Source organism: Uranotaenia lowii, chromosome 2 (assembly GCF_029784155.1).
Source record: "Uranotaenia lowii strain MFRU-FL chromosome 2, ASM2978415v1, whole genome shotgun sequence".
Lineage (NCBI taxonomy): Eukaryota > Metazoa > Arthropoda > Insecta > Diptera > Culicidae > Uranotaenia > Uranotaenia lowii.
In genome coordinates, this window is record NC_073692.1 from 339474870 (window position 1) to 339489803 (window position 14934).

At 41.1% G+C, this 14934-nt stretch overlaps 2 protein-coding genes and 1 long non-coding RNA gene across 3 annotated transcripts in view; all 3 read right to left on the reverse strand.

Annotated features, from left to right (window-relative positions):
- LOC129744910 (uncharacterized) overlaps window positions 1-2282 on the reverse strand; it is a 52617-nt gene extending 50335 nt beyond the window's left edge. The window contains exon 1 of the long non-coding RNA XR_008737017.1: window positions 1684-2282. This is a non-coding gene — a long non-coding RNA (uncharacterized LOC129744910). The remainder of the gene's footprint in view (window positions 1-1683) is intronic.
- LOC129744894 (retinoid-inducible serine carboxypeptidase-like) overlaps window positions 1-14934 on the reverse strand; it is a 290042-nt gene that overhangs the window by 262967 nt on the left and 12141 nt on the right. The gene's annotated exons all lie outside the window — the stretch shown is intronic.
- LOC129744896 (eukaryotic translation initiation factor 4 gamma 2) lies at window positions 6857-12964 on the reverse strand. The gene is made up of 3 exons (XM_055737652.1): window positions 9709-12964; window positions 9426-9591; window positions 6857-9359 (listed from the first exon to the last, which is right to left on the reverse strand). The coding sequence occupies exons 1-3, from the start codon at window positions 12364-12366 to the stop codon at window positions 9175-9177; spliced, it is 3009 nt and encodes a 1002-aa protein (XP_055593627.1). The 5' UTR covers window positions 12367-12964; the 3' UTR covers window positions 6857-9174.

Below are 14934 nucleotides of genomic sequence, written 5' to 3' on the forward strand. Positions count from 1 at the left end.
GTGTGACGTTCGACAGAAATCTAAGCTTTAAAAGGCATTTCGAAATCGTAAAAGAAGAGTGCCAAAGCCGAATAAGACTGTTGTCAGTAATAGGCAGTAGGCACAAAAACAATAACCGGCATACAATAATTCGCGTTGGAAACAGCATAGTAACATCGAAGCTTTTTTATGGTATCGAAATTACTTGTCGTGGATTTGACCTCCTTATCTCTACACTTGCGCCTACCTACAATTCTATTGTCAAGAAGGCATCAGGACATATGCCAAGCTCCCCTACCAACTCTTGCATGATCGAAGCAGGATGCATACCGTTTGTTCTGAAAGCAGCAATAACTTTAACCAATCGTACTATCGGATTTTTAGAGAAAACAAGTGGTAATGAAACACACCTACAAGAATACACAAACAAAATACTTATGAAACACTTTACAACAAGCTTACCGAATATTGCCGAGATACCAAACATACGACATCGACGTTGGAATCATCCCACACCTAAAATCGATTGGAGTGTGAAAGAAAAAGTGCGTGCTGGCGATAATCAGCACAAAGTTCAAATGATTTTCAACGAACTAGTAAATCGCAAATATAAGGACCACGAGAAAATTTACACCGATGGATCGAAATCTACGAATGGGGTCGGCGCTGGAGTTTATTCTACCAGTAACGCAATATCTGTCAAACTTGAAAACTTTTGTTCTGTATTCTCAGCTGAAGTTGCCGCTTTGTATATCGCTGTGGATTCAATTCCGAATGATGCTTTAAAGGAATTTGTCATATTTACTGATTCGGCTAGCGCACTGAAAGCATTGGAATCCGGTAGATCGACACATCCTTGGGTGATCGCACTCGACTCAAAAGACCTTTCAAAAATAACATTCTGTTGGGTCCCAGGACATAGTGGAATTACGGGTAATGAAGAAGCCGACAAATTAGCTGGAACTGGCCATGAACATGATTTCTGGAGAAGAGATATCCCCGGGGACGATTTAAAACGATGGATAGAAAATGTAGCGAAGCATTTCTGGGAATCATCTTGGAACCAAGAGAGAAATTTATTTCTAAGGAAAATCAAAGGGTCAACTTCGAGATGGCAAGATCGTGGCGAAAGAAATGAGCAGCGTGTACTTTCAAGAATGCGTGTGGGTCATACGAGACTAACCCACAGTCATTATACAGGACCAAACCAACGACCGGAATGTGAAACTTGCGGTTCCTATCTAACTATCGAACATATACTAGCGGAATGTCCAGTTTATGAGTCTCAACGTACAGCGAATAATCTGCCCGTCGGAGTGCGTAACATCCTGGGAAACGAAGAGGAGATCGAGAACAATTTGTTAGAGTTTTTGCGAGTAACAGAATTATTTAAGCTTATTTAATGTACCATTTTGTATCAATCTTATATTTTGTTATTATCCTTTCAAAAGAGGCGAATGAACTAATTATTTAAAGCCTCTATAAATAAATCAATCAATCAATCAATCAAGGTACCGACAATTGTCACCTAAAATCGTCACCCGAATGCGACAATCCTCACCCACGGTGACTACGAGAATAGGGTAAGAACTCACAAAGTGACGTTCCTCACCTAAACCGACTGCTGGAATAGAGTGACTTGGGTGACTCTACTATCGTCACGTCACTCGAGGCGCAGAATAAGGGCCATTATATTTAACTTACCTTATCACCAATCACAGACACAGAGAATAAATCACTTGTTAAGAGTTTGGATGAGATTTCCGTGATTAAGAGTCCCATTCCTTAATTTAGTAGCAATCACTACCTTTTTCTATGTTTCCAGACCAATAAATCCGCAACATCAAAAGTCAAAACAAAAAAAAAAACACTGCTTGATCGCTTTCACTCACACCAATCCAGTTGTATCAAACCATCCTCACTCGAAATCTGCAAACGCGAGAAGAGCGTCCCAACAGCGGATAGACCGAAATATCGACAGGGGGAAAGAGAGCAATCTTTTGTGATTTTGGATTGGGGATGAGATTTTAGCTTGCGAGATGAAAAATCGCTAATCTTGAAAAATACTTTTTCTCGATTCACTGATTCAACGCAGAAAAGGTTCCAGTCTTCTGAGTTTTTCACAATAACAGCTTCCACGGCTTGACGCCACCCTGCCACGATAAGCCACGATCAGCACAATTTAATTCGGGCACGATATTCACGGGAAATTTAAAAGTTATACAACTCCGAAAAATACCACCGCGAACGAACGATATTGCTCACACTGCAGCCATTGTCGATATTTTTGCCTAAATACGCACACCATCGCACGGAGTTGATTTTTGGTTAACCAATTTGGATACCTCTTTTGATAGGGGGCATTAAAGGGTAACGACTGCTATTTCGTAATTGTAAGATCGATACACTCAATATTACTCTTTAAACTAGTTTTTATTGTGTGTGCCTAGAAATAAAAAACGCGGGAATATTTATTTATTCATTAGAAGAATCTTTGAAGATATCTTTCAAATATAATCCGGTCGATGATCTATTATAAAGGATTGGTTTTTTTTTATTATCAATTCAATTAAATCCTTTAAACCCCCCTTTTGCATAAAATGAATGCGGCTATGTTATACTTGATACTCCAATCAAACTACTACCAATAAAAAACGATATAACATTCAGAGTGAGAAAATGCTCTCTTTTTCTCACTCGAGCACGCTCCAGCAATTATATCGTTTTGTTATTAAATGTGACAGTAAACTGTCAAATTTGAACCCCTGTGGCAAAATATCATGTTATTTTAAGGTAGCGGGTCCGTTTGGGACACATGCAATGCAATGCGTGCAAATGCAATCGTTTGATTTTTTTTATATTTCGTTCTGGGGTCATGTCGGCACTTCCCCCAGCAATTGCTCCAGATATTAAAACCAAATAAAATCATGCCACCAACTTAAATACATGGTTTTAAGTCGATTTTTTGGTAGATGTCAAATCACCTTCCAATGCTTTTGCATAGATTGTTTAATTTACAAACGCCAGCATCGATAAAAAAAAATCATTTCGATAGAATAAATCAATTTAAGAACGCGCAGTAAATAGCTGCAAATCCCGCCCAACAAATTCGTATTCCATACATGTAGTAGAGGGCAGAGGGTAACTTACAAATCTGACATGCTACGAAAACAAAGAAACACATAACCAGCTAAATAACATGAAAAATCAGATTGATTTCTTATGGGGTTCTGGATACACTTCACACACTGAAAATCGAAAATACCCAAACTTGAGAACTGCCACCCGCCAAACCTAAGTTCAAGATTGACAACTTAAGTTTGTGAAAAAATCACAGCTTGCCAATAAGCCAAACTTGTCCTTCGGGCGAAGAACTGTTTTTTTGGGGGGTTTTTGTTGTAAGCGCATCTGATTCTGTTACCTCCATCGTGGCAGATTTAGGTTTGGGGGGTAAGTTCAAAGCGAAGAACTGTTTTTTTTGGGGGATAACTTTTATTCCCGCTTCATTCGCAGAAAGTCTCACATATACGATGATGTAGCTGCCTCTCTCAACAACTCTCCGGTGGTCGAGCGGTTAGCATCCTGAGATGGTAATAGCAAAGACATTGCAGGTATGGGTGTGATTCCTGTACCTGGCGATATTTTTTTTTATTCTGATTTCTATTTTATTGTGGTATCAGATTTTGGGGGATGAGTTCTCCTTTAAGAGCTTAACTTTGAGCTATGCCACCAATAGCCAAACCTGTAGGGAGGGAGTTTCATTCGGGTTGGCGGGGAAAGTTCTCAAGTTTGGGTATTTTCGAGGTTCAGTGCACCCTTCACCTTCACATATTACTCTTCAAACGGATTCACCACAAGGGTTCTTCATGCTTGCGCAAATCAATTTCAAAATTGTCAATGATTGAAAATGATGATGATTGGAAAACGCTATAAAACGAAAAGAAGTCTCCCGTGCGGTTTTGCTCGGCTCGGATAAGTATCTTGCGTTCAAAATCCTGCATTCGAAACTTGAGGTTTTCTCAATACGGCATTTAGAATTTCCGTAAAATAGGTAATTCCTTCACAAATAGTTCACCATGTATCGAATGGAACTTCCTCCCACTGACGCAGCCGAAGAGAAGCGCAAAGTTCGCGAAGCAGTTCAACAGAATGTGATACTGTTTGTTGGAATTTGTGTCGCCATCAGGATCGGTGAGATAGCATGGTTCATTATTAAACTTGAAAGTTACAGGAGATAACATTCTTGTTTTTCATTTTAGCTCCTTTCCTACTTAACCGATCTGGCTCGGTATAATTGGGACGCTAACATGTAGAAATCTGATAGAAATTTAATGTATAATATCTACAAAACAATTTTGCAATTTTTAGATGCTATTGTGTAATTATTGATACCAAAATGATGAGCATTTGACACTACTAGCATGCTTCCGCTACTGCAGAGTCCGCAAATTTCATTGAACTAATAAAACTCAATATTATTCATACAAAAAAAAACGGTTATCTTGAATTATTTATGCGCCATGTGATCATTTACATTAACACTCAAGGACCTGACCCCTGTTTCAGTTACACTTATGTCTGTGCTCCAGAAAAAAGTGGGAACGCGTGCTACCTAGATCTCACACCTTATATCGCAGAAACTACTGAATCGATTTTTACTAACTTTACATCACTATTGAATTATACCTAGTCTGAAGATAATCCCCCTTATTCTACGCCGCGCGTGAGGTGACGATAGTCGAGTCGAGTCGGAGTCACGTGAGTCTTGTCACCTTATTCCCGAAGCCGATGTGACAGAGGTTCATGCCCAGCTGACTACTAGATTAGGATATGAACTCAAAAAGTTCATTCTAAAAAACGTTTCTCATCTAAAGCGACTACTGGAATCTGGTGACTAGGGTGACTCGACTATCGTCACTTCACGCGCGGCGCGGAATAAGGAGGAATTATTTTTTGTTTGTTGAACAGCTTAGTATTTCGAGCTAAATGATAAAATATGTTAAAGTGAAAAATGGTTAGTTTGTTATATTCCGACAATGAATTTTGCCCTAGCTCGGTTCACAACGCGAAGCGTGAAGAGGCAGCCTCTTAGCTCTGATCTATGTTTCTAAGACGATCCCATTTTTCTAGGTTTACTCAAAGATCTTGGAAGGCCCCGTGTTTCTAGGTTTACCCATTACTAGGGACGATCCTTGTAAGGACATCTCGTATTTCTGATCCATGTTTCTAGGACGGATTTTTGCACATTTGAAACAGACCGCGAAGTGACTCAGTTGCCAATTATCCATACCGTCAAATAGACTTATTCACAAATTGGAAAAACGCGTATAGTGTTACAAACCGCTGATGGTCAACAGCCAAAAGGGTCATATGCCTAATGAGAAACCGTAAAGTGTTACAAACCGCCAAACAGGTTCATACGCGAAATGATTTACCGGGAGCTGTGATATAATCGCTCTACAAGCTAAAACAAGGTAAACCATGAAACTCAACAAAACCAAATTTGTAGAATTTGATTTAATAACCAGTAAATTATAGCCGTCCCAAGGAAATATACTCGACCACATAATGTTGTCAGCTAAATTGAGACGATAAAGGGGCCGTTCAGATACCACGTGGACACCCTCTCCGTGGATAAGCGTGGGCATTTCCAAACATACCCCCCCCCCCTCCCCGCCTATGTTTTCCACGTGGTATGTGAACGGCCCCAAAGTGACGCGTCTAAAGCGGGCCATAGACTACACAAATGGTCTGTACAAATTCGATGATTCCACGACGATTGTTTGATCTATGCTCGCCCACACACTATACAAACATTTTGCACGCGAACACAAACGATTGCTGGCGAAAACAGCAACAGCAACAAAAAAAAAACCATCTCCACCCCGGCTTGGAGGATGGTTTGTACAAAATACCTATTTCGATCCCGACCGATTTTACTCCAACCGTTTGGGCGCTCATTCAAGCAGTGCCATACACTATGCAAATCGTGTTTACAGCGACAAAATTTCATCGAATTTCATCGCATTTGTACAAATGTTGTGTAGTATAGTTGGGATGAATAAACCCATTGGGCTTAAAATCCCGGAAAAAAAAAAAAAAAAAAAAGTTGTGTAGTATGTGGCCCGCTTAAGGAATAATGATTGCACATGAGCCGCACAAATATACGTATGAAATCAAGACCCAGGTCTAGCCTTTGTATTTAGGACTAACCCCATCATGGCTAAAGACCTGATACAGGTTAACAAAGGAAAAATATGTTTTTGAACTAACTTGATGAGAGATTGACAAACGCTTTTTAAAAAGCGACTTGATTTCATAATGGGGAAAACCAACAACTAACTTTTCGATTTGATGTATTATCGTGACCTACCTTGTACATTTTCTGGCTCCGTTGTTTATTGCTCGGCAGTTCGTGATGCGGATTCATTGCTTCATCTAGATGGATTCACTGCTGCCATACATGCCATTTTATGCAGGAACATGTTTTAGATTTCGAAGAACTCTTGAAGTTTATACTCTTGAGTCCTAGACACAATGAAAAAATAAAAAAGGCGTTAGTTCGGTGAATGAGTCTGGATATAATCGATACTAGCATGTACAAATGGCATTTTTTGTCATTCGTTACTTTTTAATAATTATAATTCTCAAGTTTATATCCTGTTCATACGGCTGACTCTTCAAAACTTCTTCTATGGCTTTGTCAGTAACTTGCATAATATATGCAGTCATGTTATGATTTCATGAGGATTTTTTTTTAATTGACGCTGTAATAAATTCCGAATTTTTTTTTCCGGGTAGCTCTCTAATACAATCTGGAATAGGTCTTTTCTTCTATTGTAGTTCAATTTCTCAACTTTTCTACCAACATCAAATACACAATTTTCCTGTTAGTTTGGAGGCTTTTTAATGTGATTTATTTTTTTTTTGTTTAGTTTTTTTTTTGTTATTTTTTTACCAAGATATTTTTTTGTTTCGTGTTTAGGTAGTATCTATGTGTTTCCACGATTTCTTTGCTATTATCCTTAGTTCTTCCTATCCGGTCACACCGTATGTATTTCGCAGATCATCGCATACAAAGCGGATTTTCTGTTATGCTGATTATTTTGTTTGAAACTCAAGTTGTCTTTCATTGTATATCGAATTATTCTGAACATTTTGTTGGTTTGCATTTGAGGTAAAATTAAATTGCGTGCTCAAAAGGGGATCTAAAAACAATATAGAACAAAACGAAAGCATGTTTCTTTTAAATTCCAGCAGTGTAGAGTACATTGATACCTTTTTATCGACACTTTGAATGATTTCTTCTCTCGATTAATTAAATTTTACATATTTGTTCTAATTACTTGTATTGCATGAAATCACAATAATTTGTATATCTCGTGTGATTTTCCTTGCACATCGAAGAATGTGACGTCACTTTCGAAGTTCCCTAGCCCCCTTTCGATAGCAAAGGGCAAGGAAAAGTCTATCTGAGGAGATAAAATGTGTGCGCGAACATTCAAAAGAATATTTGTCCTTTACAAAGGGTAGGTATAACTATTTAGTTTTACAGAATTGAGGGTCTAAACGCGAGACTGAATACTCTGAATTCTCCTCACGGGGGCTCCCAACAACAGGAATGGGATGACGGCTTTCGCGTTATCATTTTCAGTAAATTAGCTAGATATTTTCATTTATACTACCTACAAGCTAGAACACCATTTTTCACCGTCGGTCGAAACTGATCGCGATGACAATAGTTAAAATTCAGTCTTCTTTTTTGCAACAAACTCTATTGGCCGAGCATGTTTTCGGAGTTTCGGAGCAAAGAAGACGTTTGGGTTTTCTTCAGTTGAGTAGTGGTAGTTTCAGCAGGTTCATTATTTCTTGTTTTTATATGTGTTGGGAGTTCTGATTTTGTGAAGTTGACTGATCGTGTGATTACACAATTAATATTTGTTACAGTTTGTATGTCACCGAACAAGACATTTTCCTGCTTTACTATTGTTTCAGTCGATTCTTCTGCAAAAGTGGGATCTGGGTATGGTGGAAGGCAAATCAAAATATGTGCTTGGTAGTGCGAACGATCGTCCTTTAACGGTGCAAATGAAAATTCAAAACCTATTAGTTATTGTACCAAACTACTAACACATACGTTACTTAATATAGACTTCGATCTACATAATTTATTTCAACTACATAAACTCTCTTTTCTCTCTCTGTTACTCGCGATATCACGCAACCTCCGTCGAAACGGCCACATACAGACAAACGGATGAATAATCAATCGACCGCCAGAGAATTCAAATATTTTGTTTGCGCGAATTTTTCAATTGCACTTTCATTCTTCCACAATCTAAATACACATCCTGGAGGATATCATGGCATTGAAATCCTCACCATTCGTACTACAAACGAACATTGATCAGACATGCAAAACTATCTCGCTCAGTCAGGATCAATGTCGAAACAAGATCTCCCGAATCCCACACTTCTCTATACTATTATGTTTCTAGCAAGTACAAATTGATCTATTTTTTTATTACGTGTGTCTCGAACGGGTTCTCCGATCCGAACTTCACATACACGAACACTGTTTTTTATAAGTTTCCATTAGTTCTATTTTTTGTTTTTGTGTTATTGATTATATTACGCTATGTTTTCAACTGTTTTGTTTCTCTAGTATGCTTGTTTATTCGTTATGGGTAAAAGCAGATTTCCCATTAGATCTGATTAACTTCATTCGTTCATTCGAAACTGCAAAACAAAAAATAAACTAAAATCTACAAAAAAAATCCAACTATATCCACCTTTGCAAATGAAACACGTCGCTCATGCTTTGCCATTTATCTATACAAATATTCAAAAATAAAAATTATACAGCGAAATTTACGATACAACAAAAAAGGAATTTGCAACACTTAAAATCGTTTCAATCATCATCATCTCTTTCACTTGCAAAATTTTAACAAATCAAAATAAAAACAGGAAAAAACTCAAACTTAAATTTGATTTCTCCTTATGAGATCCTCTTGCCGAAGGTAGTTAGTGCATGTTCATTTTCTATTCTGAAAGTGCTGAGTATGGGGGTACGTTTTTTTGCTTGCATTTTTTTCATTTACTTTTCATCGGTGGACACGTGCAGAGAAAAGGGGGTTTAGCGTGAATTTTAAATCCGTAGTTGTTGTTGTTCTTCTAATGTGTAGGTTCAATTTACTCCTCATCCTCCTCGTCTTCGTCTTCTGCTTCGGCCAACCAGGTCAGCCACTGGTTGACCTGGAACAGAGCCTTACCCTTGCCCGGGTACATATCGGTGACGTCCTCCTTGTACCGCAGGAAGGCATCCTCCTCAATGACACTAAGATCGTAGAACTCCCGGAACCAGCGCAGCAAAAGTCCTGTCAAAGTTAATAATCAAACATCAGTACCGGTCGAAAATTGAAGATTGATCTCAAAGAACTTACCCTTGGGGAAATCGATGCTGTACCAGTAGACTTGCATGGCGTAAATAGCTACGAGTTGGAGTTCGATGTTACCATTGAGGAAAGCATTCAGAACCGGGCAGAACTTTTTCAGAATCTCCAACTCTTTCTCAGTGGATTGCTTCTCGTCAGAGACCTTGGACGATTCCTGAGGGAAAACATAAAAAACAAAGTTAAGAAATGGACCAATGCATCATCGTAAACATAACAAAAAAAATCTCATAACAGAAGTTTAATACCTACAAAAGGTATTAAGCGGACTAACCTGTACGATATATTTTAGCAGCACAGTCATCACAGCTGTGATGAAACCGGGATCGGTGTAGCAACCCGCTTCGACGTTTTCCTTGATCCACTTGTAGAACTGCTGTGGGTTGCCGTCGATTTGGATCTGCTTCCAGAGCTCGGCCTGCACTCGCAGCAGCGGGTACAGGAAGCTGAGGCTACGATCTTCCAGGATTTCGGCCATGCGATCCTTGGTGCGATCAGCCTCCGGAAGTGTTGTCATCAGATTGATTTTGCTCTGTTGGAACATTTCCTGCAGTTGCTGCTTGCCGAGTTGTTTGTGCAACTGCTGCAGGACCAGCAGGAACAGTGGGTAGTTTTGACCATTGTCGGTGTAGTTTGCGATATCGGACAGTTTGCTCAGGCGTACCGATACAGCACGTGACAGCAGGGAAGCCACGATTGTGGTGATTTTGGGGATAGTTTTTTCCTTCTCGTTCATTGAGTTTACCAGCGATTTGAACGCTTCCATCATCGCTCCGTTTGAAAGTTTGTTATCCTTGCGCAATCGTTGAAGGAATTCAATGGTTTTCTCGTGGAATGAATCCGTTTTGTCCAGAACTTCGTTGACGATTTTGCTTACCGAATCGCGCATGAACTTTTCTGGAATTTTAAGCTCGACGAATTCACGGACCAATTCGTCCATAAGGGAATGTTGTTCGGTAGTGGAATCTTCATCGTCAGATTTCTTTGTTTCCGAGCCAACATCTTCCTTTTCTACAGAAGCACCTTCTTCCGTCTTTTCCTTGATATCAGCTTCGTTAACCGTGTCTGGGTTCGGTGTACCATCTACAAGTTCTACGACAATCTCCTTGACTGCGCCGCCACTGTTTTCATTGGGTTTGTCCGCTGATTGCTCTTCAATTTGCTTCTTCAGATTGTCCAGCAATACTTCGGTAGCAAAAAGTTGAACTTTCTTCATGAATTCCTCCTTGTTGGGTCCTTTGTCCTTCTTAGCTTTTTTCTCGGCCTTGTCAGAGGAGGCTTGTTTAATGATAATCTGTTCCTTTTGGATGATGTTGTTTACAATCGTAGTGGAAGAGGGGGCCTGATTCGATAGCGATTTTCCGTTAAGCTGTGGGTTGTTGACACCACGATTCAGGAGCGACGTGTGGCTTGACACAGGACTAGTATTGTTGGAAGAGTTCTGCTGACCATTGGCCGTCAATCCCGTTCCACTTGGGATGGAGCCGTTCGATCCTCCTGCAGAATTTCCCATTAATCCAGGTGCACCAAAGTTGTTGCCCGACGAGTGGGTTGTTAGTGGGGGTCCAGCATTGCTGGCGTTTGCTCCGGTGGAAGCACCATTGCCAGTGTTTGCTGCGGCCCGTTGTTCACTAAGCAGTGTACGAGAAGTCAACGGCGATGGAAAATCGCCTAGCTGTGGATTATAGTTGTTGGAGTTCTTGCTCGATTGCAACGTCGGTGTTTGGGAAATTGGCAACTGCTGTTTCATATTCATGTTCTGTGTCTTAAATAGCAAACTGTTAGCGGTAGGTCGCATCTGCAAATCTTCCATTGGATTTTGCGAGATGAGATTGCGCTTGAATCTCGGTGCAAGGTCTTTATTTGTCATCATTCCTGGATCACCGCGGTTTCCGCCGTAGGGTGTGTTGTGAGAATTTGGTCCACCATCGCGATTACCGCCATTGCTTTGGTGATGTTGATTGGGACCATCCCGGCCACTGTGATGATTGTTGTGCTTGTTGTAGCGCATATTGCCACCTCCACCACCACCGCCGCCTCCGTGATGGTAGTTGTTGTGTTGATTGTGACCACCGTTGCGATTGTTATGCATCCGATAGTTGCCATCACCACCTCCTCGGCCACCATTGCCGCCGGAATTGTCACGATGATCCCGATTATTGCCATAGCCATTCGGTGCCGATGAATACGATGGTGGTATCAATGACGAGGGGCTTGATACGCTCAACAGGTTGAAGCTGTCATTAAAATTGAGTGGATTCAACAACGACTTGCTGATCCAGTCTCGCTGTTCTCCCCGTTCCTGATTGCGGTAGTCCCGGCCACGATTTCCGAACGATGGCCGCAACACCAAGTCATCTTCGTTTGTGAGCTCCTGAATTGGAGCCGGTCCTTCTACACGTGCCACTTTCCGTGGTGTCCAGTTGTTCTTGCGCAGCTCAATCAGATCACGCAACATGAACCGGATACGTGGTGGGAATTTGGCCGACAGTGAAAATTGTTCCATCCTATCAAAGTATTGATCCATCAGCTGTTTTCCCAGCTCTGTATCCAGATTCTTTCCGCAGGTCTTGATGATTTGTGCCAAGCATTCCATGTCCTCGCAATTTTTCTCCGACGACGCGCTGGACTTGTTGGTGAACAACGAGCGCAACATCTTGTGCAGATGTGTCTCTCCGAGCATGTCGAGCTTGTACAGCTCACCGATGAACTTAACATTTCCGAGAATCTTTTGTTTGGCCACATTTTTCTTTTCCTCCAAATCATCTGTTAGAGCAAGTTCAGAATTGATGATTTTCTCACTATACTGTACTCGATTTTCAAACTTGTCGCGGCAAACGTTCAATAGAATCTGTAGAAAAGTGCTGGATTTGGTTTTGTCGATGTCGGTCTCTAGTTCCTTCTCGATGCGTTTGCACAACTGTGCGTACATAGACGAGTACTTGGGTTCATCTAAGGCTTTGTCGAATATCAGTAGAATAACACCGTTTAAAATCTTGGACGAGTTCAGATCTAGCTTCAGCAAGTCATCACTTAGTTTCTGGAATTTTTCTGGGGTTAGTTTGTTCAAAATACCGCGTACTTTTCGAAAGATCGAATCAATTCTGGCCTCTTCGGTGAGTCCATGTTGCGGTCTCAGTGATGGAGGGACCCAGCGTCGGCTAGCGGGGGGGATTTGGTTTTCCCTCCCCGTGGCACGAGACTCTGTCCCCGTTTGCCTGGGGTCTTCCGTCTTGGAGGTTGGCAACGGACCACCAGTAGGATATGCGCTCCGCAAACCAACCGACGACGGAACCGCTATCTTCTCTATTGTTCCGGGAATGGTGCTGGAAGAAAGGGCGACCAGTTTTGGCGAGTAGTGCGGCACACCCTTGAGATGCTGCTTCCGGTCCGGTTCGTACAACTGGTGTTGCGTTGAACGGTGAATCCTAACGGCCGGTTGGTGGGACGTATCCGTCCGCCTCTGCGAAGAACGAAAATTCGACGTCCCGTCCGCTGGTGCTGCTGGTATGGAGACGTGAATTTTGGCGGCGGTCTGCAGTTTCGCTTACTGAGCAGCAAGTGCTGGGTTGTTGTTTTAAAGTTAGTTGCAGTGCGCGGTTCTTCCTGGAAAAAGAAAAAGAGAATAAAACGTTAGTTTCTCGATAAAATGCTACCCGATTAATAACAGTTTCGAATTTCGAAAAGTTTACAGATAACTGGTTATTCGTATTGATGAGTCATACAACTCTGGCAAGTATGATTTTTTTTTTGGAATCAACTGACTTTGGATTAGTTTTTGTCTGAGTCACAATCAAGTTTTATTCTCAGAAGGAAGTAAGTTAAGATTTCAGGAAATTCTAATTTGAACTAAACTTTCGAGACATAAATTATGTAGGATGTTAAAACTGCCTAAACTTGTGGCGGCAGTCGTTGACCGATTATTTCACATTCTGATTAGAGTGATTAGAAGTGATCCACGTTGCCAATTACAGAGTGAATACAGACTGTTGGAAGTAATTGTTACAGCTCAACTGAGCAATCCATAGGATTAACGCTATTAAGTACGACACTTAGCAAGTAAAGTACCGAGCGTGGTAAGTATAAAAAGCAAAACTTGTTTACCGACTGAGTTTATTTATAAAAAATAAAATCACCATCATCGACAACGACGTCATACCTGCGCTGCTGCTCCTCGAGGGAAAGCTGACATACTGACGTTGATAGCGAAAACAGTAAACCAATTTGAAATACCTATCGACGAAATTCTAGAAAATTGTTGGACACAAGGTTTACTGATAAGAGAGCCTGTGCCTAATGTGATTCAACGGGGAACGAAACGAAACGGAATTATTAGCAGAAACGTTTCACCACCAGCCAACAAACAAATAACGGTTCAAAGAAAAAGCCTTCTCGGAAGTCGTTCCACCTATTATTATTACGATTGTATCAGTGAGCGAGGAGATGAAAGCCCACTGCCAGCAGACGATAACCTTGCAAAAGGGTTACGTCACGTTTGCCCCCCTTCTTCACTCCAGCTCAGCCTGGCCTGTTTGGGGGATTTCGAGACAGGCAAAAAGCCTGATGCGATACAGCAGTTCAAGGAGGAGGCCACTGTGCCAATCAACTCAAAAGGTTAATGGATTGACATGTTGCGAAACTTCGAGAATAGCTCTTCATTTAGGCATTCTTCCCATCCCACAACACGTAAAAGCCTTTCAGTTTTATAAAAGTCTACCTTGTCGTCAGCTGCTAGTCCTTTGTGTGACAATAGTTGGAATAGTAAGAAAAGGCGTAATGCCAGGGCTAAAATACGCGGAAGGGTGTAGTTAGGGTTTTTTTTCGCGATATTAATGCCTCACGCGTGGATGGTTCGTGTGTTTTAACTGTAAACAAGATAGACTTCCTTGCTTTAACTGTCACGCTCGTTGAGGAGCCGATTGTTTACAAAGTAGTTACACTCAAATTTTAATCCAAACCGCAACCCCCTCCTCGGGGGGTGTTGGTTAAAATATTTTATATCGCTGCACAGCGCGGTTATTTTGCTTCGAAACGCCATATACACCATCGATATACAACCAACCAACCTTGAATCGGTTCACTTCTCGCGATTATATAGGATACACGAGCGACCGACTGTGTCGATGACTGCTGCTGCGTACTTGGAAAATTCCAGCACCCCAACTAGAGTCACGTTGACCCTGGCCACGCGCGTTCACTGTTCAGATCTCTTCCAGCGAAAAAAAATTATAAACTTCTGTGAATCTTCTGCTGTTCTCAGTCTTCTTTGTGCTCGAATTACACAATCCTTGTGTGCTCACTACACACTTCCTTTGTTGTCTCAAACTGCAAGGATTATCAGCCGAGATGCACCACGTCTGTAATATTTTTTCAAGTCTGTCTCCGAGATATACTTATTCGCACTTCCTTCTTTACAGCTAACACCCAACCAAGTTTGAGAAAGCTGATCTCACAACTAGTAAAATAAACCGTTTGTGACGGAACGAATTTGAATCACGTC

Coding starts and splice junctions, on each gene's coding strand:
- LOC129744896 (XM_055737652.1), bottom strand. CDS start 12,366: ATGTACGCACAGTTGTGCAAACGCATCGAGAAGGAACTAGAGACCGAC. Junction 9,592..9,708: donor TGCTAAAATATATCGTACAG/GTTAGTCCGCTT, acceptor GTTTTCCCTCAG/GAATCGTCCAAGGTCTCTGA. Junction 9,360..9,425: donor CAGCATCGATTTCCCCAAGG/GTAAGTTCTTTG, acceptor TAACTTTGACAG/GACTTTTGCTGCGCTGGTTC.